Source organism: Pseudophryne corroboree, chromosome 2 (assembly GCF_028390025.1).
Source record: "Pseudophryne corroboree isolate aPseCor3 chromosome 2, aPseCor3.hap2, whole genome shotgun sequence".
NCBI classification, from domain to species: Eukaryota; Metazoa; Chordata; class Amphibia; order Anura; family Myobatrachidae; genus Pseudophryne; species Pseudophryne corroboree.
The window spans coordinates 742,204,838-742,230,553 of NC_086445.1; the positions used below are offsets into that span (position 1 = coordinate 742,204,838).

Consider the following 25,716-nt stretch of genomic DNA (forward strand, 5'->3'; position numbering starts at 1 on the left):
TACTGGACAAATGGTCCGGGTCGCATCTTCAGATGCTTCAGCGGATAACCCTGTCACCAGGGACAAGGGTATCCCTCCTGTGGTGGTTGCAGAGTGCTCATCTTCTAGAGGGCCGCAGATTCGGCATGCGGGACTGGGTCCTGGTGGCCACGGATGCCAGCCTGCGAGGCTGGGGAGCAGTCACACAGGGAAGGAATATCCAGGGCTTATGGTCAAGCCTGGAGACATCACTTCACATAAATGTCCTGAAGCTAAGGGCCATTTACAATGCTCTAAGCTTAGCAAGACCTCTGCTTCAAGGTCAGCCGGTGTTGATCCAGTCGGACAACATTACGGCAGTCACCCACGTAAACAGACAGGGTGCCACAAGAAGCAGGAGGGCAATGGCAGAAGCTGCAAGGATTCTTCGCGGGGCGAAAAACCATGTGATAGCACTGTCAGCAGTTTTCATTCCGGGAGTGGACAACTGGGAAGCAGTTTTCCTCAGCACGACCTCCACCCGGGAGAGTAAGGACTTCACCCAGAAGTCTTCCACATGATTATAAACCGTTGGGAAAAACTCGACAGGTATTGCGCCACGTCAAGGGACCCTCAGGCAATAGCTGTAGATGCTCTGGTAACACCGTGGGTGTACCAATCAGTGTATGGGTTCCCTCCTCTGCCTCTCATACCCAAGGTACTGAGATTGATAAGATGGAGAGGAGTAAGCACTATATTAGTGGCTCCGGATTGGCCAAGAAGGAATTGGTAACCGGAACTTCAAGAGATGCTCACGGAGGATCCGTAGCCTCTACCTCTAAGAAGGGACCTGCTCCAGCAAGGACCTTGTCTGTTCCAAGACTTACCGCGGCTGCGTTGACGGCATGGCGGTTGAACGCCGGATCCTGAAGGAAAAAGGCATTCCGGATGAAGTCATCCCTATCCTGATCAAAGCCAGGAAGGATGTAACCGCAAAACATTATCACCGCATTTGGCGAAAATATGTTGCGCGGTGCGAGGCCAGTAAGGCTCGACGGAGGAAATTCAACTGGGTCGATTCCTACATTTCCTGCAAACAGGAGTATCTATGGGCCTGAAATTGGGGTCCATTAAGGTTCAAATTTCGGCTCTGTCAATTTTCTTCCAAAAAAGAACTAGCTTCAGTCCCTGAAGTTCAGACATTTGTTAAAGGGGTACTGCATATACAGCCTCCTTTTGTGCCTTTAGTGGCACTTTTGGGATCTCCAGGTGGTTTTTGGGTTCCAAAAGTCACATTGGTTTGACACACTTAAATCTGTGGAGTTAAAATATCTCACAGAAAAAGTGGTCATGCTGTTGGCTCTGGCCTGGGCCAGGCGCGTGTCAGAATTGGTGGCTTTATCCTGTAAAAGCCCTTATCTGATTTTCCATTCGGACAGGGCGGAATTGAGGACTCGTCCTCAGTTTCTCCCTAAGGTGGTTTCAGCGTCTCACCTGAACCAAACCTATTGTGGTGCCTGCGGCTACTAGGGACTTGGAGGACTCCAAGTTGCTAGACGTTGTCAGGACCCGTAAAATATATGTTTCCAGGACGGCTGGAGTCAGGAAATCTGACTTGCTGTTTATCCTCTATGCACCCAACTAGCTGGGTGCTCCTGCTTCTAAGCAGACTATTGCTCGTTGGATTTGTAGTACAATTCAGCTTGCACATTATGTGGCAGGCCTGCCACAGCCAAAAATCTGTAAATGCCCACTCCACAAGGAAGGTGGGCTCATCTTGGGCAGCTGCCCGAGGGGTCTCGGCTTTACAACTTTGCCGAGCAGTTACTTGGTCAGGAGCAAATACGTTTGTAAAATTCTACAAATTTGATACCCTGGCTGAGGAGGACCGGGAGTTCTCTCATTGGGGGCTGCAGAGTCATCCGCACTCTCCCGCCCGTTTGGGAGCTTTGGTATAATCCCCATGGTCCTTACGGAGTTCCCAGCATCCACTAGGACGTCAGAGAAAATAAGAATTTACTTACCGATAATTCTATTTCTCGTAGTCCGTAGTGGATGCTGGGCGCCCATCCCAAGTGCGGATTGTCTGCAATACTGGTACATAATTATTGTTACCAAAAAATTCGGGTTATTGTTGTAGTGAGCCATCTTTTCGAGAGGCTTCTCTATTATCATGCTGTTAACTGGGTTCAGATCACAAGTTGTACAGTGTGATTGGTGTGGCTGGTATGAGTCTTACCCGGGATTCAAAATCCTTCCTTATTGTGTACACTCGTCCGGGCACAGTATCCTAACTGAGGCTTGGAGGAGGGTCATAGGGGGAGGAGCCAGTGCACACCAGGTGATCCTAAAGCTTTCTTTAGATGTGCCCTGTCTCCTGCGGAGCCGCTGTTCCCCATGGTCCTTACGGAGTTCCCAGCATCCACTACGGACTACGAGAAATAGAATTATCGGTAAGTAAATTCTTATTTTCCATAATAATGATGCCTCTCCATCCATGTATCACATTTTAATAGTCTCACTCAACAAATTGAAGGGGCATATCTATCATAGGGTGAAATGCCCTATGGTCTGCAAAAATGGGTGTCCTTTTCCCTACACTTGAAGGGGTCATTACTACAGATAACACTACTATCACTACAAGCAAGTACAGTTGCTTAGATAGCTTTGCATGAAGAAACCTGTTCAACAAGCAGTGCATGCAGTACAGTTACTGCTGTAATACTACTTCTGTTGTCACCATCTCAGGTTGGAGATCAAAGAAGAAAATAGATTAAAAAAAATACTTTTTTCAATTACACCGTTAAAATATTCTAATTTGATCAATATTTTACATATATGCACTTAGGTGGAAGTCTTGATGCACCAGGTTACATTAAGTCGCATTATATAACCAATAAGGATTGTGTGCTACTAATTGTTCATTATTTTCTTTGTAAATAAGGCCATAACGTAAGTTCTTAGTGCCAGTTTTTTGGCTCCTGAACTTTGTGTGGCAAAGTACTTTTATGGGCTGCTTTTATTAAACTAAGAACTGAAATCATCAATCTTGCCAAAGAAATTGGCTGTGGACAAACTGCAAAAGTAAAATTTTGCCTTTCTCAAATGCAGTGATTCCCCACAAGATTGGGCGTGTAATAGAAGGTAGCCCTGCTGACCGCTGCAGGAAGTTGAAAGTGGGAGACAGGATCTCTGCTGTGAATGGCCAGTCTATTGTGGAGCTGTCACATGATAACATTGTACAACTCATAAAGGATGCTGGGAATGCAGTCACTCTCACAGTAATTGCAGAAGAAGGTAAGCATAAGACTCCGTCACTCCTCATTTTATTAAAGGGATGATCTTAGGTATTATCACTACCTATAAGATTTTTATGCCTTATACACTTATATGTTCATGATTAAAGGTCTTGAAATTGAAAAAAGTAGTAATATTGGCAAGCGTCAAGTGGGAAAGTAATTTTACTAAAGGGGACGCTCTCCCTACCTACTATTATGTCCATCTATTAATATGTGACCATGGTGCCTACCACTTTAAGATCTGGTTACACCTCACCATGCATGCCATTGTCTGCATTAGTATCACTATATTATATACAGGTGTTACAGTATATGTTTGTAAGGTGTTTTGATGGGGTGATATTTAATTTTGTACACCAATCTGCCACTGTAGGAGGTTTTTTTTTTTTTTTTTTTTACATGTGTAGTAAATATAATTTATATATATAGAGGGAGAGAGAGAGACATTTCCTAGGTGTGATAAAGAAAGCTGAAACTTTTTTTTATGAAGAAAATACATTTCTCTTTTGCCATACTTTTATTCTATACATTTTCATATAAATAGTTATAGAGATACTCAATGTAGCGAATATTAAGGGGTATATTCAATAAGAGTGTGGTCCATTCCGACATGCAGTTGTCGGAATGGAGCCGACAACCCCTATTCAAAAGAGCGGCCAAATCCGACTGTCGGATTTGGCCACTCCCGATGTCCTGTCCTGCTGCTGTCAGCAGCGGGAGGAGCTGTCAGCAGGAGGAGGTGATGTCTGCGGCGCCGGGTGGGGGAAGAGCAGCGGAGGAGACGGAGCGGACGGGGGAGGAGGAGACGGGGGGAGCAGTGGCTGCAGCAGCGTAACAGCAGGAGGGTCACAGCAGCGTCCACCCGGCTCCAGCAAGCGGGACCTCGCTTGCTGGAGCCGGGTGGACGCTGCCGCTGGGTTCGTGCTCTCCCCGCTGCTCCCCCATCTCCTGCTCTCAGCTCACTTTCATTCCGACTTTTTTTAAAGTCGGATTGAGATTGTCGGAAACGGGGCTAAAACATGTGGGGTTTGGCCCCGCTTCCGACAATGCACGCTGATTGTCGGCTGAAGCCGCCAATCAGCGTGCATTCCGACAGAATTCCGACAAGTCGGAATTCCGACAAATTGGCTGAGATTTCACTCATGCTAATTGTATCAAATTAGCACTCCAAATTTGCATAGATTTGCATCCATGGGTGAACGTGAGCAATAACAGGTTGGCATGCACCCAAGATTTATCTTGCCTCCGGGCGACTGGTATGAAGTTACGCCACTGGGGAGATGTATCAAACAAGTGGAGGAGTTTCCCATTGCAGCAAATCCGCTTCTACCTAGAATTTTAATATACTTGATTAATGTTAGTTAGAAGTTTAGTGGTTACTCTGGACAGCTTCTTGACTTGTCTACTTTTAATCACTTACAGATGGAGCCATACTAGTCGTGGCTCCGTCTATGACTAGGCGCGCCCGCCTGGACACTGTGAGCGTCTCCGTCTGGATGGGCGTGTGCGTCCGGACGGAGACGCTCTCCATTCACTTGAATGGAGAGCGCCTCCGGGCGGGCGTGCGCGCCCAGACAGACACACAATGTGAAGCGGCTCTGTGGCACGCCCGGCGTGACTAGGCGGATGGATCACCTAGTCACGCCGGGAGTGCACACCTGTGATTAGGCAGGCTATGATAAGGGAGGCTCCATCTGTAGTTGGCAATTTTTCCCCAAAAAAAACGCTCAGAAATTTGGGGGGGTTATCAGTGAATTAGGTGAAGACTGCGTATGTAAACTTATCTAAAACATTTCTATAAAACTAGTTCTAAATAATACTTATAAAATATAATTTTTTGGAACATTGGATCATCATCGGAACATCAGAAATCATTGCGACTTCCCCAGTGGTTGCTCATCTGCTGCAAGGTACACACTTGATGGCTGGTGCTATTTGATTTACATTTCCGGGCGTCTGCTCCTCTGTGCAACCACCGGGTGGGAGGTACTGCTGTGCTGACCGATCAGCAGTGATCAGCAGTACAGCAAACACTAGGGAAGGGTGCAGGAAGGCAGAGGGGCCGGGAGGTCCCTCTGTGATTGACGGCTGCTAGAAGATTATCTTCCGGCAGCCAGCCACTCTGTGTATCAGACTGGTTGCGTCCAAATAAGATGCACTGCCTGGTTTCGTTGCAAATGATGCGACCATCCCAGGCAAATGGTTTACGAAGGGTTGAAACATTTCCCAAAATTTCCATGGCCTGCCATGGAGACACAGCCACACCTCCGAGATGGGATGCTCATGTCCCCTACAGCTTATAAAGAGTACCCCGGCAGAGCCATCACAAGGGGGGTATGGACTGCACCAGGGTGTCTCCGTTCCAGGTGGTTACACCAATATGCTGGCTCCTCCACAATGACTGGGAGATGGGTGCTGCAGTGTGACATTATCCTGCAGCGCCTGGCTCCTGTTACTGAGGAGCCAGTAGTGCAGACACTAGTCTCCAGGGACAGCCCAACATCTCCAGGGATGCTGGGCATGCCCCCAGTGTGATGTAAACAAAAGTCTTCCCGTGAGGCCACGCCCCCATGGTGATGCAGAGTATTATCATTTTAAAAGTCGCATTGTTTTGTTTTGTTTTTTGCTCCCCACCACACTTTCAGATGTTTGGGCTGTTTTAATACATTTGCAGGTTGGATTTTCCAATAATAAAATAATTGCAAAGTTAAGTGGAGCCAACACTTACACACAGTAAGGTTACCCATGTTATGGATTTAACATATAATCTTGAAAGTACAATGAGCCACAAAAGTACTGCCTCCAGTGTGTATATGTGACAGGTGCCCTATTAAGCACAGCTCACAAAAACAGAATTGATAATCTGCCTGAAAATACATGATTTAGAGAGTTAACTTCTAAAGTAGGTCATCAGGGACTTTAATATCTGGTCATTAGAGAATATTTATTTTTAGTAGTTTAAAATCTTACACTCAAATGAATTGCATGCACTTTTCCACACGTGCTGTTCCATTGCTGTTTTTCTATATAGTTCATTCTCAAGTCAGGGAAATAAAACGTACATCTGCTTGTGCCTACTCCTACAATTTATTCAAGACCGTAGCTTCATGGTTTAATTAGAAGCATTATAATTCCTTTGCCAGAGAGATGGCTTTGCCTATTTTCGAATAATAAGTACCTTAATCCAGCTAGCAGATGGATTAGCACAAGGGTTCATTCTAATTTCAGTGCAAATATTAGACTTGCAGTCATCTGTTTTATGCGAGGAAGTATCAAAAGCTTAATTTACCTACTCTTAAATATATAATGAGACAGAGGCTTTTTTCATATTTATCAAAAAGAGTCTGTTTTCATTAAAAGGTCTGGGTTTTAAGAGCCATAATTTGTATCAATCTAAAAAATTCAGCCACAGAATTTTAGACAGTGTTGACCTTTCTCGGGGATTCCTTTGTACTCCGATGAATTCAAAAGAGAAATGTAATGTGTAATGGCTTATGAGAATAAATAATATATTTGTGTCCGTATGTGTGTGTGTGTGTGTGTGTGTGTGTGTGTGTGTTGCTGCAGATTTGTTGGCTGGTCATTCATGGTGCAAATCTCCTATTCCACCGTATCCAAAGATGCATTTTTTTTCAGGGATAGGCAGCATTTATGTCTTTGTGTGCAAGACATTCAACATTACATGGCAAAAACTATTTCTGGAACGCCTCCACCATTGTAACATATAAAAAAACAATTACATAACTAATAAATGAATGCTAAGAGTCTTAGTGGTTTCCCTGTCATTCCTTTTTTTCTTTACGTTAGTTTGAGTGGATGTGACTTAAAGGGGTATTCAATTAGTGCAGTTTTTTTGACCAATCGAAAAAATCGTACTTTTCGCCTTTTTGTAGGTCGAATTTACATTCTAACTATTCAATGGGCATGACATTTTTTCGACTGGTCGAAAAATCCAAATGGGGCGAAAACCACACGGATGAGTGAATTCGCCGCCGATCCATGCATCATGACAAATTTGCAGGTGTTTTCAACAGTTTTTGGGTCCGTTTTCGCCCATGCCTATTCGACAAAAAAAAACGAAAAGGCATGAGCAAACATGGATTAAAAAACAGGCGAAATATTGAATACACACACATTGAATTAGCAACTATTTTTCGAACGTTGGAAAATTTGTCACTCATTGAATATACTCATTAGTACGCTAAGGTGTGGCTTAGTACGCCTCCCATGTATTCCTTTAGAGCATGTACTTGGATGCATATGTACATCCTAGTCGTGGGCACACTTTCCGCATCCGGATTGCCGCGGATACGCCAAGCTGTAGGCTGGATGAGCGTGGCTACATCTGTATCAATATATTGTCAGCGGCATGAATAGAGCATGATGTGTCGTTACCTCATTGCTCACACTACCTGTTTTTTGCATGCAGAAATAGTGGAAATGCTTTGTTCTAGAAGGAGCCTATGTGACAGTCTTAAACAGACGTTCACAGATTTTGAGCCACATCTAAACACAAGCATTTTAGAGTCAATCGAGCAGAAAGCCTGATAATAAAGCTGGAGATCAGAGGAAGTCTGTACTGTTGAGCTTGTGGAATAGCATATCAATGTGCAAAGGGGAATACACTGTAGAAGTAACATTTTAAAGAAATGTCTTGCTGCAATCAAAGGCAAAAATGTCCAGTTTTATAGAAGGTGCATACGGAAATCACCCAGCGCAGTGCTCAGATTGTGCCAAGGCTTGAGTATTTGCTGAAGCTATTGGGGCCCTGTAACGTCAGCAGGCAAGGGTTCATCATACCCACCAAGGTCGGCAGAAGCTTCTCCTAGAGAACTGGGTCTTTAGCTCCTGCTATAAGCAGGAAACTTCCAACAACTTGGCATGAAGATCACCTATAAGGGGCGCCCAAACAAGTGTATAGGTGAGGTGTGAGTGAAAATGTGAAATAAATTAAATAGTGCCAAAAGATGCAAGCCTTTGAACATAGAACATAAAATATCACACTTGCCTACCTGACCCTCTCCATGAGGGAGAAAATGCTCTGTTCCTGGACTTTCCTGGTAACGTATGATTGCCATCACTTGTGGTGAGCTAGTTAATTAATAAGAAAGCTGTTTCACCACAGGTGATGGCAATCATACATTACCAGGAAAGTCCAGGAACAGAGCATTTTCTCCCTCATGGAGAGGGTCAGGTAGGCAAGTATGTAAAATATATCCCTGCACTGGCTGAAAGTTCAATGTACTTCTTCTGTGCAATTAGCCATGGCAGTCATAATGGACATTTTTGAGCAAGCTAGCACATACAGTAGTATCTTGGGCTTCAAGTAACCTGTCTCTTTGCCAAAGTACCAGTGACTGCCTATTACCTACTATAGATGCCTTTCAAAATGGGAATTTATAACTTGATCTTAGCCTAAAGCAGGCATGTCCAAACTGCGGCCCTCCAGCTGTTGTGAAACTACATATCTCAGCATGCCCTGACACAGTTTTGCTGTCAGAGAATGCTAAAGCTGTGTCAGGGCATGCTGGGATGTGTAGTTTCTCAATAGCTGGAGGGCCGCAGTTTGGACATGCCTGGCCTAAAGGCAAAGATACTGTACATAAGTTAAGTTACTTTTTCTTGTCAAAGTCAGTGGACACTATAGAGTGTACAGTACTGTAGAATGCTGACATGGGAGTATCCTACCTCCCAACATACAGTAGTGGATTTCTCAAGTGCCTATGGGCCCTACTTGCTGAGGGAGGTAACAGAGATAGTGGCAGCTACAGAGGTAGAAGCCTTTTTTTTTTGGAAGGGGGGCCTGACCCCTAAATCATACTTGCCTACTTGACCCTCTCCATGAGGGAGAAAATGCTCTGTTCCTGGACTTTCCTGGTAATGTATGATTGCCATCACCTGTGGTGAGCTAGTTAACTGATAAGAAAGGTGTTTCACCACAGGTGATGGCAATCATACATTACCAGGAAAGTCCAGGAACAGAGCATTTTCTCCCTCATGGAGAGGGTCAGGTAGGCAAGTATGCCTTAAATCCACTTCTGCCAATATGACCCTTTGCAGTAGGGACAAAATGCTTTTTTTCCTGCATTTCACTCTTAATTTTTTAATTGCCAGCACCTGTGGTAAAATACCTTTATGATCAAGTAGTTCAGCACAGGTGATGACAATTATAAATTAAAAGGGAAGTCCTGGAACAGAGCATTTTGTCCCTCCTTGAATGGGTCACATTGGTATGTGTATGTAAATAATAATAATATTATTATTATTATTATTATTATTATTTTCTCTATCGTCCTAGTGGATGCTGGGGTTCCTGAAAGGACCATGGGGAATAGCGGCTCCGCAGGAGACAGGGCACAAAAAGTAAAGCTTTAGGATCAGGTGGTGTGCACTGGCTCCTCCCCCTATGACCCTCCTCCAAGCCAGTTAGATTTTGTGCCCGGCCGAGAAGGGTGCAATCTAGGTGGCTCTCCTAAAGAGCTGCTTAGGAAAGTTTAGCTTAGGTTTTTTATTTTACAGTGAGTCCTGCTGGCAACAGGATCACTGCAACGAGGGACTTAGGGGAGAAGAAGTGAACTCACCTGCGTGCAGGATGGATTGGCTTCTTGGCTACTGGACTTCAGCTCCAGAGGGACGATCACAGGTACAGCCTGGATGGTCACCGGAGCCTTGCCGCCGGCCCCCTTGCAGATGCTGAAGTAAGAAGAGGTCCAGAATCGGCGGCAGAAGACTCCTCAGTCTTCTAAAGGTAGCGCACAGCACTGCAGCTGTGCGCCATTTTCCTCTCAGCACACTTCACACGGCAGTCACTGAGGGTGCAGGGCGCTGGGAGGGGGGTGCCCTGGGAGGCAAATGAATACCTATTTTGGCTAAAAATACCTCACATATAGCCTCCGGAGGCTATATGGAGATATTTAACCCCTGCCAGAATCCGTTAAGAGCGGGAGACGAGGCCGCCGAAAAAGGGGCGGGGCCTATCTCCTCAGCACACAGCGCCATTTTCCCTCACAGAAAGGCTGGAGGGAAGGCTCCCAGGCTCTCCCCTGCACTGCACTACAGAAACAGGGTTAAAACAGAGAGGGGGGGCACTAATTTGGCGATATGCTTATATATATATTAAGATGCTATAAGGGAAAACACTTATATAAGGTTGTCCCTATATAATTATAGCGTTTTTGGTGTGTGCTGGCAAACTCTCCCTCTGTCTCTCCAAAGGGCTAGTGGGTCCTGTCCTCTATCAGAGCATTCCCTGTGTGTGTGCTGTGTGTCGGTACGTGTGTGTCGACAGGTAGGAGGACGATGTTGGTGAGGAGGCGGAGCAATTGCCTGTAATGGTGATGTCACTCTCTAGGGAGTCGACACCGGAATGGATGGCTTATTTAGGAAATTACGTGATAATGTCAACACGCTGCAAGGTCGGTTGACGACATGAGACGGCCGACAAACAATTAGTACGGTCCAGACGTCTCAAAAACACCGTCAAGGGTTTTAAAACGCCCGTTTACTTTAGTCGGTCGACACAGACACAGACAGGGACACTGAATCCAGTGTCGACGGTGAATAAACAAACGTATTCCTTATTAGGGCCACACGTTAAAGGCAATGAAGGAGGTGTTACGTATTTCTGATACTACAAGTACCACAAAAGAGGGTATTATGTGGGATGTGAAAAAACTACCATAGTTTTTCCTGAATCAGATAAATTAAATAAAGTGTGTGATGATGCGTGGGTTCCCCCCGATAGAAAATTATGGGCGGTATACCCTTTCCCGCCAGAAGTTAGGGCGCGTTGGGAAACACCCCTTAAGGTGGATAAGGCGCTCACACGCTTATCAAAACAAGTGGCGGTACCGTCTATAGATAGGGCCGTCCTCAAGGACCAGCTGACAAGGCTGGAAAATATAATAAAGAGTATATACACACATACTGGTGTTATACTGCGGCCAGCGATCGCCTCAGCCTGGATGTGCAGAGCTAGGGTGGCTTGGTCGGATTCCCTGACTAAAAATATTGATACCCTTGACAGGGACAGTATTTTATTGACTATAGAGCATTTCTATATATGCGAGATGCACAGAGGGATATTTGCACTCTGGCATCATGAATAAACGCGATGTCCATAACTGCCAGAAGATGTTATGGACACGACAGTGGTCAGGTGATGCAGATTCCAAACGGCACAGTATGGCCGTATAAAGGAAGAGGACTTGTTTGGGGTCGGTCCATCGGACCTGGTGGTCACGGCAACTGCTGGAAAATCCACCGTTTTTTACCCTAAGTCACATCTCTGCAGAAAAAGACACCGTCTTTTCAGCCTCAGTCCTCTCGTCCCTATAAGATCATATCTGCCCAGGGATAGAGGAAAGGGAAGAAGACTGCAACAGGCAGCCTATTCCCAGGAACAGAAGCGTTCCACCGCGTCTGACAAGTTCTCAGCATGGCGCTGAGACCGTACAGGACCCCTGGATCCTACAAGTAGTATCCCGGGGGTACAGATGGGAATGTCGAGACGTTTCCCCTTCGCAGGCTCCTGAAGTCTGCTTTACCAAGTCTCCCTCCGACAAGGAGGTAGTATGGAAAAAAATTCACAAGCTGTGTTCCCAGCAGGTGACAATTAAATTACCCCTCCTACTACAGAAAAGGGGTATTATTCCACACTATATTGTGGTACTGAAGCCAGAAGGCTAGGTGAGACTTATTCTAAAAAAATTTTTTGAACACTTACAAAGGTTCAAATTAAGATGAAGTCACTCAGAGCAGTGATAACGAACCAGGAAGAAGGGGACTATATAGTGTCCCGGGACATCAGGGATGCTTACCTCTATGTCCCAAATTTGCCCTTCTCACTAAGGGTACCTCAGGTTCGTGGTGCAGAACTGTCACTATCAGTTTCAGACGCTGCCGTTTGGATTGTCCACGGCACCCCGGGGTCTTTACCAAGGTAATGGCCGAATTGATGATTCTTCTTCAAAGAAAAGGCGTCTTAATTATCCCTTACTTGGACGATCTCCTGATAGGGGCATAGTCCAGGGAACAGTTGGAGGTCGGAGTAGCACTATCTCGGATACTGCTACAATCAGCACGGGTGGATTCTAAATATTCCAAAATTGTAGCTGATCCCGACGACACGTCTGCTGTGCCTAGGGATGATTCTGGACACAGTCCAGAAAAAGGTGTTTCTCCCGGAAGAGAAAGCCAGGGAGTTATCCGAGCAAGTCAGGAACCTCCTAAAAACAGTGCATCATTGCACAAGGGTCCTGGTAAAAATGGTGGCTTCCTACGAAGCAATTCCATTCGGCAGATTTCACGTAAGAACTTTTCAGTGGGATCTGCTGGACAAATGGTCCGGATCGCATCTTCAGATGCATCAGCGGATAACCCAATATCCAAGGACAAGGGTGTCTCTCCTGTGGTGGTTATAGAGTGCTCATCTTCTAGAGGGCCGCAGATTCGGCATTCAGGATTGGATGCTGGTAACCACGGAGCCCAGCCTGAGAGGCTGGGGAGCAGTCACACAAGGGAAAAATTTCCAGGGAGTGTGATCAAGTATGGAGACTTTTCTCCACATAAATATACTGGAGCTAAGGGTAAATTTATAATGCTCTAAGCTTAGCAAGACCTCTGCTTCAAGGTCAGCCGGTATTGATCCAGTGGGAAAAACATCACGGCAGTCGCCCACGTAAACAGACAGGGCGACACAAGAAGCAGGAGGGCAATGGCAGAAACTGCAAGGACTTTTCGCTGGGCGGAAAATCATGTGATAACACTGTCAGCAGTTTTTCATCCCGGGAATGGAAACTGGGAAGCAGACTTCCTCAGCACGACCTCCACCCGGGAGAGTGGAAACTTCATTGAGAAGTTTTTTCCACATGATTGTAAACCGTTGGGAAATACCAAAGGTGGACATGATGGCGTCCCGTCTGAACAAAAAACGGGACAGGTATTGCGCCAGGTCAAGGGACCCTCAGGCAATAGATGTGGACGTTCTGGTAACACCGTGGGTGTACCAGTCGGTGTATGTGTTCCCTCCTCTGCTTCTCATACCTAAGGTGCTGAGAATTATAAGACGTAGAGGAGTAAGAACTATACTCATGGCTCCGGATTGGCCAAGAAGGACTTGGTACCCGGAACTTCAAGAGATGCTTACAGAGGTCTTATGGCCTCTGCCGCTAAGAAGGGACTTGCTTCAGCAAGTACCATGTCTGTTCCAAGACTTACCGCAGCTGCGTTTGTCGGCATGGCGATGGAAAGCCGGATCCTAAGGGAAAAAAGGCATTCCGGAAGAGGTCATTCCTACCCTGGTCAAAGCCAGAAAGGAGGTGACCGCACAACATTATCACCACGTGTGGCGAAAATTTGTTGCGTGGTGTGAGGCCAGGAAGGCCCCACAAAGAAATTTCAACTCGGTCGTTTCCTGCATTTCCTGCAAACAGGAGTGTCTATGGGCCTCAAATTGGGGTCCATTAAGGTTCAAATTCGGCCCTGTAAATTTTCTTCCAGAAAGAATTGGCTTCAGTTCCTGAAGTCCAGAAGTTTGTCAAGGGAGTATTGCATATACAAACCCCTTTTTTTTTGTGCCTCCAGTGGCACTGTGGGATCTCAACGTAGTTCTGGGATTTCTCAAATCACATTGGTTTAAAACCAGTCAAATATGTGGATTTGCAGCATCTCACATAAAAAGTGACCATGCTCTTGGCCCTGGCCTGGACCAGGCGAGTGTCAAATTGGTGGTTTTTTCTCAAAAAAGCCCATATCTGTTTGTCCATTCGGACAGGGCAGAGCTGCGGACTCGTCCCCAGTTCTCTCCCTAAGGTGGTGTCAGTGTTTCACCTGAACCAGCTTATTGTGGTGCCTTGCCCCTACTAGGGACTTGGAGGACTCCAAGTTGCTAGAAGTTGTCAGGGCCCTGAAAATATATTCCAGGACAGCTGGAGTCAGAAAATCTGACTCGCTGTTTATACTGTATGCACCCAACAAGTTGGGTGCGCCTGCTTCTAAGCAGTCGATTGCTCGTTGGATTTGTAACACAATTCAACTTGCACATTCTGAGGCAGGCCTGCCACAGTCTAAATCGGTTAAGGCCCATTCCACAAGGAAGGTGGGCTCATCTTGGGCGGCTGCCCGAGAGGTCTCGGCATTACAACTCTGCCGAGCAGCTACGTGGTCAGGGGAGAACACGTTTGTAAAATTCTACAAATTTGATATCCTGGCAAAAGAGGACCTGGAGTTCTCTCATTCGGTGCTGCAGAGTCATCCGCACTCTCCCGCCCGTTTGGGAGCTTTGGTATAATCCCCATGGTCCTTTCAGGAACCCCAGCATCCACTAGGACGATAGAGAAAATAAGAATTTACTTACCGATAATTCTATTTCTCGGAGTCCGTAGTGGATGCTGGGCGCCCATCCCAAGTGCGGATTATCTGCAATACTTGTACATAGTTACAAAAATCGGGTTATTATTGTTGTGAGCCATCTTTTCAGAGGCTCCGCTGTTATCATACTGTTAACTGGGTTTAGATCACAAGTTGTACGGTGTGATTGGTGTGGCTGGTATGAGTCTTACCCGGGATTCAAAATTCCTCCCTTATTGTGTACGCTCGTCCGGGCACAGTACCTAACTGGCTTGGAGGAGGGTCATAGGGGGAGGAGCCAGTGCACACCACCTGATCCTAAAGCTTTACTTTTTGTGCCCTGTCTCCTGCGGAGCCGCTATTCCCCATGGTCCTTTCAGGAACCCCAGCATCCACTACGGACTCCGAGAAATAGAATTATCGGTAAGTAAATTCTTATTATTTATTTATTTTTTATATAAAATCAGAATGTGCTTCCATACCAAACACAATTCATAATTGCTTATAATGACTGTCACATTTTTCACTAAAATCTGAAAACTGTAAAGTCCAAGAACGTTAACAGATCTTGTTATTATTCAACATGTGTTCAAAAGCCAAATACAGATTCTAAAGGCCCGTACACACTAAACGAGCCCCCACCAACACGTGTGCATACACACTTGCCGATGCCAGCGGGAAAGGGGGCAGTGGGGGGAACGATGCTGCAGCATGGCTGTCGTTAACAAGGACCTCCCTCATCTGTACATGTTCAGACGAGGGAGGGGGTCGTTAAAGATGCATGGGAGCGCGCATCGTTAACAATACTGAGTGTACACACTAGACGAGATTGTAGAAGGTCTCGCTCAGATTGGCCCTTCTCAGCAATATCTTTTATTTTCTCGTCTAGTGTGTATGGGGCTTTAAGAAGATAACTGTTCTAAACAATTTTGAACATCTTTGTGATCAGAAACAACATTGTGACCTCTTCAAACTGTGTTTATTTAATTGTATGAACTTTCAGAATAACCGTTGATACTGTTCACAATATACCGATCAACAGTGCCGTAACTAGACATTTTAGCGCTGTGTGCAAGAAACGGCATCGGCGCACCCCCCCAAGTACAGTAGGGGCAGTGTGTGCGCCAAAAATATAGGGGTGTGGCTTCATGGGGAAGGGGTGTGGCCACAAAAGAGTAGTAGTCTCCATTATTCAAATTACGCTGCACAGTAGCGCCACTACACTAGGTAGAGCCCCTTTTACACATTACAGTAGATAGAGTACCCTTTTTATATATTACGGTAGACAGCATCCTCTTTTTACACATTACGGCAGACAGTCCCCTTTTTATAAATTACGGCAGACAGGCTCCTCGGTGCAGGCAGTCAGGCAGATCCCGGGCTGGGGAGTAGGAGGAGGAGGGAGGGGGAGGAGGGAGCCGCAGCAGCGCACTGTAATTGGTGGCAGCGCCGCTGCAGCTGTCCCTCTCCTTCAACATAGGCTGGCCGCATCCCAGCATTCACAGCGGCGGCGGCGGCCAGCTTATGTGGAAGGAGAGGGACAGCACCCAGCTTTAGTCATTATCTCTGAATCAAGTTTCAGTTTCCCCACTAAATTCTGCTGTCAGAGTGGGGTCTGCAAGCAATAAGGGGGATATCCAATTTGCCCCGGTAATGTAACGGGACTAACTGTCCCGCCGGGGGCTATCCTATTACCCCCGATAAGCCAGCATGAGCGGTGGCTTATCGGGGGTTACCTGATGCTGCACAGGGTGCCGGCTGCTCCTCAGGCTCCCCCGGTCACATGAGCGCGCTCCCGTCATGGGACTACTTCTGGGAGTGGAGGAGTGGGGAGATTGCGGTCGCGCCATTGCCCTGGCTTCTTCGCCGGGGGTCACCGTGCCGAGGGAAGCTTCCGGGCCGCGGCGCCATGCCTACAGTCCCAGCCTGCTGCTTCTGCAGCGGGCGTGGGAAGCTGCAGGTTGTGTGTGTGGTTTTTCAGGAGAAAGGACCTTTTTTTTTTTTCAGGTGATCAATCTGGATAGCCTGTAAAAAAACAAAAAACAAATCAGTGAAACATCAGGAAAAATCGCGAAAAACATACGTTTTTCCCACCCGATGTTTTACAGGGCCTAATAGGATATCCCTCTTAGTGTTAAGGACCATGTAAGCCTGATGAAAATGCCATATCAGTAAAAGGCATTGAAACGTTGCAATTATTGCCGTGATAGCGACCTTATTTATTGCAGGTCTGCACCTCATGCTTTTGTATACACGTTCTTTTTTGATGGCACCCGGAACGTAATTATTATAAGAGCATGTGCCAGGTCCTGCTTTATACATATATATATATATATTGATATATATTGATATATATATATTGATATATATATATATTGATATATATATATATATATATATATTGTTATATATATTGTTATATAAATTAATGTATGTGTGCATTATTATATATTATATATTATAAATTAGTTTTATTAGTCAGGACATCTTATATATTCAGTTGGCATCCTGAACAATCTACTCTTGGCTCTTATCCCATTCAGCTACATTTCCGAATGAGAAGCTTAGTGGGGCCTGTACTGAATGGGAGAACAGCATCACACTGCACTTAAACGTTTCATTGCTTTCCTTGCTTCTTGGCCACATTTCGGAGCCCCTCAAATCCCCGGTTGTTATCTCTGCACACAGCTGGTATGCAGCCTGAACATTGCAGAGATGTGGGGAAAGAGGCCAAGTCTTGGTTATAGTAGGTGCATCAATACTGTGACAGCCTGCTGATTAACTCTTTGCTATCCATCAAAACTGACTGAAATTCCAGCTTCTGCAGAAGCACTAAATAGCCATATGTACAGTAGGTAAGACTGGGAGATGTGAGGTGAGGGGATTACAAAGATAAAATCTATTTTTGCAACATCTGAAACTTAAACAAGGTGCTCAGCTTCTTCTGGTGATTTGATATAGAATTAAATAGAGTAGGGGAAAAAAGGGCTGATACAGCTCATATAAAAGTAGGTACTAGGCTCCCAAATCCTGGCCTGTCCAATATGTCTCTGATGACGGTTTGGACAACAAATCTCCTCAAGGGCACATTTCTTTAACTTTTACTTTACCTACTAACTTACCTGATGGATGTGGACCGAGCAGACAAACTCGCTCCAACTGCACAATTCAGTCTTTGTAAAGCTGTGTATATTTTTGTATTCTTGAGTTGGGTGTTCATATGGTTTTTATTTTTTTTATTCTAGGAATATAAAATGTACAAAGAAAATAGCGCTTAATAAAACAAAGAGGGAAGGGGGGGGGGGGAGCAAATTGACGCAAGTATGGAACTGTTCAATACCAGATTTGGTAAACCAGTTGGCTTCTTTGGGAATGTGCTGATTTCTACAGTCCATGGGGGTTATTCCGACCCGATCGCTCGCTGCAGTTTGTCGCACCGCAGCAATCGGGTCGGAACCGTGCATGCGCCGGCGCCGCATTGCACCGGCACATTGCTGTCGTCGCTGGGCGGGAGGGGGCTGAACGGCGACATTACGCCGCCGTTTAGAAAATGCGGTCCGGCCAGCGCAGGCGTGGCCGGACCGTTGGGGGGGGGGCAGGCCGCGGCGGCTGCGTGACGTCTTACGCAGCCGCTGCGGCCAGCGGCAGTGAAGACCAATTCCCGGCCAGCCGCAGGAGCTGCGCTGGCCGGGACTAACTCCTGAAATACAAAAGTGGCAATGCTTTTGTATTTGGGGGTGGGGGGGGGGGGGGAACGGCACTGACATGCGGGGCGGACTAGCCCTGTGCTGGGCGTCCTCCCGCATGTCAGGGAAGATGATCGTAGCTGTGCTAAATTTAGCACAGCTATGATCAACTCGGAATGACCCCCATGTCCGCATTTTCTCAGCATGCTCTGTGGGAAACACATTTAGAGTAGATTGGAGCACTTAGTTTCTTGTAACAAAAAAAAAATCCTGATATTTGATTTCTATTTGACTACCTGTCACGATCAAAAAGCCTTGTACCACTGCCTTGTGTGCAGCCCGGAGAGTTACATTAGCTGCAGGTCGGTAGGAAGAATTATTGAGCAGAGAATATTCCTACATTTCCTACATCCAGAATTTTAGACCAACTGCTGGGAATGATGTGAGGGAATAGTAGGGTTAGATCCTTATTTAACCTTTTTATTATAATTTTTTATCTACTTTCTGAAATTCAGTGTGGTCAAATGGTGTTCTCGCACTATTTATTTATTTATCTTATATGTATTTATTTATTTATTTTACTGTTTAAGGAGTTTCTATTTATATAGCATAGCCATAAATTGTGGCATAAAAAAGATGCATTCATATTATTTAAATGCAGGTAAGATCCATGGGCATGCCAGTCTATGTATAGAGATTTTATATTTAGTATAATAGCAAGAAATGGTACATTGGTTGAAAAGGCATGTAGCAATTATTATGACATTCAGAATGCTGAACCAGAATGGCGACATGGTTAAAATTTTGACATTGAACATACTGTATCAACATGGGCATAATGTTGACCTTGTGAACTGGGTCAGCAACAGACATCTCTGGCCCTGGTACACCTAGGGGTATATTCAATAAGAGTCTGGTCCATTCCGACATGCAGCTGTGAGAATGGACCAGGCAACCCCTATTCAAAGAGTGGCCAAATCCGACTGTCGGATTTGGGCGCTCCCGGTGTCTTGTCCTGCCACTGCTGTCAGCGGCTGCCGGGTGCACTGAGAGCAGCGGCGGCGGGAGCTGTCAGCAGCACTGAGAAGGGTGGGGGGCGAGGGAGAGCTGTCAGCGGCTGGCGTGTCTGCGGCGGTGGGGGCAGCAGTGGGAAAGCAGCGGAGGAGGGGAGACGGAGAGGAGGAGATGGAGTGAGCAGCGGCTGCATCAGCGGAGACTCGCGACGGCGTCCACCCGGCTCCAGCAAGCGGGACCTTGCTTGCTGGAGCCGGCTGGATGCTGCCGCTGGGTTCCTGCTCTCCCCGCTGCAGCACTGCTCCCCCCGTCTCCTGCTCTCAGATCCCTCATCTCTATCCGACTTTTTTAAAAGTCGGATTGAGTTTGTCGGAAACAGGGCTAAAACCTGTCTGGTTTGGCCCTGCTTCCGACAATGCACACTGATCGGCGGCTGAAGCCACCGATCAGCGCGCATTCCGACAAGTCGGGTTTCCCGACTTGTCGGAATAAACGGGGACATAATGAATAGGTCGGAACCCCTTCCGACCTAAAACTGTCGGAAGCTGCCGTCTGTCCGACAAGACGGCAGCTTCCGACAGTTATTGAATATACCCCCTAGTCTGAGACCCCCTGACCCCGTCCTGTCCCATCGCCCCCGAACTTGAATCCAGGAAAGACGCCTAATATATAAATATATATAGATAGATATAGGTAGAGAGTGGGATTTGTAACATAAATAAAGTAAATATACACTTACCACATACTGAATTGTTGCTGCGGCTGCCTCAGGGGTAGATTGGGGGTCTGCAGTCAGCGGAGCAGACAGATGGTGCTTCTGCAGCTTGCTTCTTGTGCTTGCAGCCATGTTGCCTAATTCTGCTCTACAGTAGGTGCGGCTACAGGGAGTAAGGCAGAAGAACTGGCAAGGGCACAGTGTTACATGTAATGATGCCATAATCATAACTATGGTGCATGTGTTTTCGGGGAGGGGGTTATCAGGGGGGTTACTCTGACCGGCCTCATTGTTTTCACTGCTAGTTGAGTGGCACTGGCCGGCTGGTGTTTCTTGCATGTAGATCAAATTTATGCACAGCTGTCCCTTTTCGTGCCCAGGACTGTCTTAACAGCAGTGTAGGCCCCTGGGCAAAGCAAAGCACTGGGGCCCCTACCCATCCTCCAGTGGTAGGTGCGGCGGGTGCTATCTGCGTCAGCTTTGATGTCCCGCGGACGGTAGAGGGTGTTTTATCTTCCGCACAGCATGTAGGACCTGGAGCAGTCATTTCTGCTAATTACTCCTTTACTGCACAGATGGGGCGGGAGGAAGAACACTTAACTGTAGAAGGGGGCATTGGACTGAATGAAGGGTTCCTGGTACATGACTTCCAGGGTGGTAGGGGCTGGTTAATATGTAGGGAAGGGGTGGATAGTGGAGTGGGCTGAATAGTATAATTTTCTGGTGGGAGGGCAGCTTGCTTGACTGCAGATATCTCCAGTTCCAGGAAATAGATTTCTTAGCTTTTAATGGGGTAAAACACTAGAGAGTCCCACCTTTCAGGAGGTACTGGGGACTTGGGGATCAGAGTTCAGGAGCCAGAGCAATCCTCAGATGAAAATATAAAACTGCATACCAGGCGTGTGGAGCTGGAGCAGAGACCACCTGCTGGAAGGCTGATATCTCTGGTTCTGGGCATAGTAGAGACAAGCTGCCAGTGTTAATCGTAAGGGGAGAGTCCTAGCTTTTGGAGTATACCCTCATAAAAACTGTACTTCAGACAGAACCCAAGATATCTGGCTGGGAAGATAAATGAACAGGCTCGGATTGGAACCACTGCTTTGAAGTCGGATATCTCTAGTTCCCCAGGGCCGATTTTCAAAAACCTGGTACCCCTGGAAAGAGGAGACCCTCAGCTATCACCCTAGGGCCCTTATACTCCTGGGGCCCTTGGGCAAGAGCCCATTGAGCCCATATGAAAAGACGGCCCTGTTCGTGCCCCTCTGAACCTTGGGGTCCCTCTGTATCTCAGACCCGGGAGGGGTTTACTCTTTATACACCCTTGTCGCCGGGCCTGATTTATGATTATCAATAGTCATAATGTGATGACAGTTCAGATTTAGGGTAGGGTTAGTGCTCTAACACCACAAAAAAACGCAGTGTCGACATGCCAACTGTTGACTGTATGACCATGTTAACATTGTACATGGCACATGTCCTCATTCTGAATGTCGACATAACATACAGTACCAAACCCTTTTGAAAACATTTTCTCTAACGTCCTAGTGGATACTAGGGTGACATTAGTACCATGGGGTATAGATCGGGTCCATTGGAGACTGGCACTTTCATTAGTGTGTGCTGGCTCTTCCCCTCTATGCCCCTCCTAGTAGACTCAGTTTAGAAAAATGTGCCAAATGAACAGAGTGCGTTCTCTGGAGCTCCAGAAAGTTTTCTTCAGATTTTATGTTAGTTTATTATTTTCAGGCAGCACTAGGTGTCAACCAGTCTGCCTGCATCGTGGGACTTAGGGTGGGGACCAAACCAACTTCCTATAGAGTTACTGGTTCGTATCCCCGCTGACAGGACACTGAGCTCCTGAGGCGCTGTTTCTCATACCCCAGAGTGTGAGCCCACACCAGCAGCATGCCACCACTCACAGATGCTGAAGTAGATGCGGTGCGTTGAGTACTACACCGGGGTCCCGGTTAGTGGATCCCCAATGACAATGGCGGCATTAGGGCGCGGCAGTCACTGGGCCCTGAGCTGCAGTGCTCCCTGGGGACCCAGACTGGTGCTAAGTAAAAGGGGGATCCTAATCACCTTTTCTCTATCGTCCTAGTGGATGCTGGGGTTCCTGAAAGGACCATGGGGAATAGCGGCTCCGCAGGAGACAGGGCACAAAAAGTAAAGCTTTACGATCAGGTGGTGTGTACTGGCTCCTCCCCCTATGACCCTCCTCCAAGCCTCAGTTAGATTTTTGTGCCCGGCCGAGAAGGGTGCAATCTAGGTGGCTCTCCTAAAGAGCTGCTTAGAAAAGTTTAGCTTAGGTTTTTTATTTTACAGTGAGTCCTGCTGGCAACAGGATCACTGCAACGAGGGACTTAGGGGAGAAGAAGTGAACTCACCTGCGTGCAGGATGGATTGGCTTCTTGGCTACTGGACATCAGCTCCAGAGGGACGATCACAGGTACAGCCTGGATGGTCACCGGAGCCTTGCCGCCGGCCCCCTTGCAGATGCTGAAGTAAGAAGAGGTCCAGAATCGGCGGCAGAAGACTCCTCAGTCTTCTAAAGGTAGCGCACAGCACTGCAGCTGTGCGCCATTTTCCTCTCAGCACACTTCACACGGCAGTCACTGAGGGTGCAGGGCGCTGGGAGGGGGGCGCCCTGGGAGGCAAATGAAAACCTATTTTGGCTAAAAATACCTCACATATAGCCTCCGGAGGCTATATGGAGATATTTAACCCCTGCCAGAATCCGTTAAGAGCGGGAGACGAGGCCGCCGAAAAAGGGGCGGGGCCTATCTCCTCAGCACACAGCGCCATTTTCCCTCACAGAAAGGCTGGAGGGAAGGCTCCCAGGCTCTCCCCTGCACTGCACTACAGAAACAGGGTTAAAACAGAGAGGGGGGGCACTAATTTGGCGTTAGAAATATATAATAAAGATGCTATAAGGGAAAACACTTATATAAGGTTGTCCCTATATAATTATAGCGTTTTTGGTGTGTGCTGGCAAACTCTCCCTCTGTCTCTCCAAAGGGCTAGTGGGTCCTGTCCTCTATCAGAGCATTCCCTGTGTGTGTGCTGTGTGTCGGTACGGGTGTGTCGACATGTATGAGGACGATGTTGGTGAGGAGGCGGAGCAATTGCCTGTAATGGTGATGTCACTCTCTAGGGAGTCGACACCGGAATGGATGGCTTATTTAGGGAATTACGTGATAATGTCAACACGCTGCAAGGTCGGTTGACGACATGAGACGGCCGACAAACAATTAGTACCGGTCCAGACGTCTCAAAAACACCGTCAGGGGTTTTAAAACGCCCGTTTACTTTAGTCGGTCGACACAGACACAGACAGGGACACTGAATCCAGTGTCGACGGTGAATAAACAAACGTATTCCTTATTAGGGCCACACGTTAAAGGCAATGAAGGAGGTGTTACATATTTCTGATACTACAAGTACCACAAAAGAGGGTATTATGTGGGATGTGAAAAAACTACCGTAGTTTTTCCTGAATCAGATAAATTAAATAAAGTGTGTGATGATGCGTGGGTTCCCCCCGATAGAAAATTAGGGGCGGTATACCCTTTCCCGCCAGAAGTTAGGGCGCGTTGGGAAACACCCCTTAGGGTGGCTAAGGCGCTCACACGCTTATCAAAACAAGTGGCGGTACCGTCTATAGATAGGGCCGTCCTCAAGGACCAGCTGACAGGAGGCTGGAAAATATCATAAAAAGTATATACACACATACTGGTGTTATACTGCGACCAGCGATCGCCTCAGCCTGGATGTGCAGAGCTGGGGTGGCTTGGTCGGATTCCCTGACTAAAAATATTGATACCCTTGACAGGGACAGTATTTTATTGACTATAGAGCATTTAAAGGATGCATTTCTATATATGCGAGATGCACAGAGGGATATTTGCACTCTGGCATCAAGAGTAAATGCGATGTCCATATCTGCCAGAAGATGTTATGGACACGACAGTGGTCAGGTGATGCAGATTCCAAACGGCACAAAGGTGTATTGCCGTATAAAGGAAGAGGAGTTATTTGGGGTCGGTCCATCGGACCTGGTGGCCACGGCAACTGCTGGAAAATCCACCGTTTTTACCCTAAGTCACATCTCTGCAGAAAAAGACACCGTCTTTTCAGCCTCAGTCCTTTCGTCCCTATAAGATCATATCTGCCCAGGGATAGAGGAAAGGGAAGAAGACTGCAGCAGGCAGCCCATTCCCAGGAACAGAAGCGTTCCACCGCTTCTGACAAGTTCTCAGCATGGCGCTGAGACCGTACAGGACCCCTGGATCCTACAAGTAGTATCCCAGGGGTACAGATTGGAATGTCGAGACGTTTCCCCTTCGCAGGCTCCTGAAGTCTGCTTTACCAAGGTCTCCCTCCGACAAGGAGGCAGTATGGGAAAAAAATTCACAAGCTGTATTCCCAGCAGGTGATAATTAAATTACCTCTCCTACTACAAGAAAAGGGGTATTATTCCACACTATATTGTGGTACTGAAGCCAGAAGGCTAGGTGAGACTTATTCTAAAAAATTTTTTGAACACTTACAAAGGTTCAAATCAAGATGGAGTCACTCAGAGCAGTGATAACGAACCAGGAAGAAGGGGACTATATAGTGTCCCGGGACATCAGGGATGCTTACCTCTATGTCCCAAATTTGCCCTTCTCACTAAGGGTACCTCAGGTTCGTGGTGCAGAACGGTCACTATCAGTTTCAGACGCTGCCGTTTGGATTGTCCACGGCACCCCGGGTCTTTACCAAGGTAATGGCCGAAATGATGATTCTTCTTCGAAGAAAAGGCGTCTTAATTATCCCTTACTTGGACGATCTCCTGATAAGGGCATAGTCCAGGGAACAGTTGGAGGTCGGAGTAGCACTATCTCGGATACTGCTACAACAGCACGGGTGGATTCTAAATATTCCAAAATCGCAGTTGATCCCGACGACACGTATGCTGTGCCTAGGGATGATTCTGGACACAGTCCAGAAAAAGGTGTTTCTCCCGGAAGAGAAAGCCAGGGAGTTATCCGAGCTAGTCAGGAACCTCCTAAAAACAGTGCATCATTGCACAAGGGTCCTGGTAAAAATGGTGGCTTCCTACGAAGCAATTCCATTCGGCAGATTTCATGCAAGAACTTTTCAGTGGGATCTGCTGGACAAATGGTCCGGATCGCATCTTCAGATGCATCAGCGGATAACCCTATATCCAAGGACAAGGGTGTCTCTCCTGTGGTGGTTATAGAGTGCTCATCTTCTAGAGGGCCGCAGATTCGGCATTCAGGATTGGATGCTGGTGACCACGGAGCCCAGCCCGAGAGGCTGGGGAGCAGTCACACAAGGAAAAAATTTCCAGGGAGTGTGATCAAGTCTGGAGACTTTTCTCCACATAAATATACTGGAGCTAAGGGTAAATTTATAATGCTCTAAGCTTAGCAAGACCTCTGCTTCAAGGTCAGCCGGTATTGATCCAGTGGGAAAAACATCACGGCAGTCGCCCACGTAAACAGACAGGGCGACACAAGAAGCAGGAGGGCAATGGCAAAAACTGCAAGGACTTTTCGCTGGGCGGAAAATCATGTGATAGCACTGTCAGCAGTGTTTCATCCCGGGAATGGAAACTGGGAAGCAGACTTCCTCAGCAGGCACGACCTCCACCCGGGAGAGTGGAAACTTCATCGGGAAGTTTTTTCCA

General features: G+C 46.9%; 1 protein-coding gene across 3 annotated transcripts in view; it reads left to right on the plus strand.

Annotated features, from left to right (window-relative positions):
- The window catches only part of MAGI3 (membrane associated guanylate kinase, WW and PDZ domain containing 3), a 676,662-nt gene that overhangs the window by 560,876 nt on the left and 90,070 nt on the right, over positions 1 to 25,716 (plus strand). For all 3 annotated transcript variants that reach the window (XM_063955402.1, XM_063955400.1, XM_063955401.1), the window contains one exon: positions 3,070 to 3,255. In XM_063955402.1, coding sequence (XP_063811472.1) covers positions 3,070 to 3,255 — 186 coding nt within the window. The remainder of the gene's footprint in view (positions 1 to 3,069; positions 3,256 to 25,716) is intronic.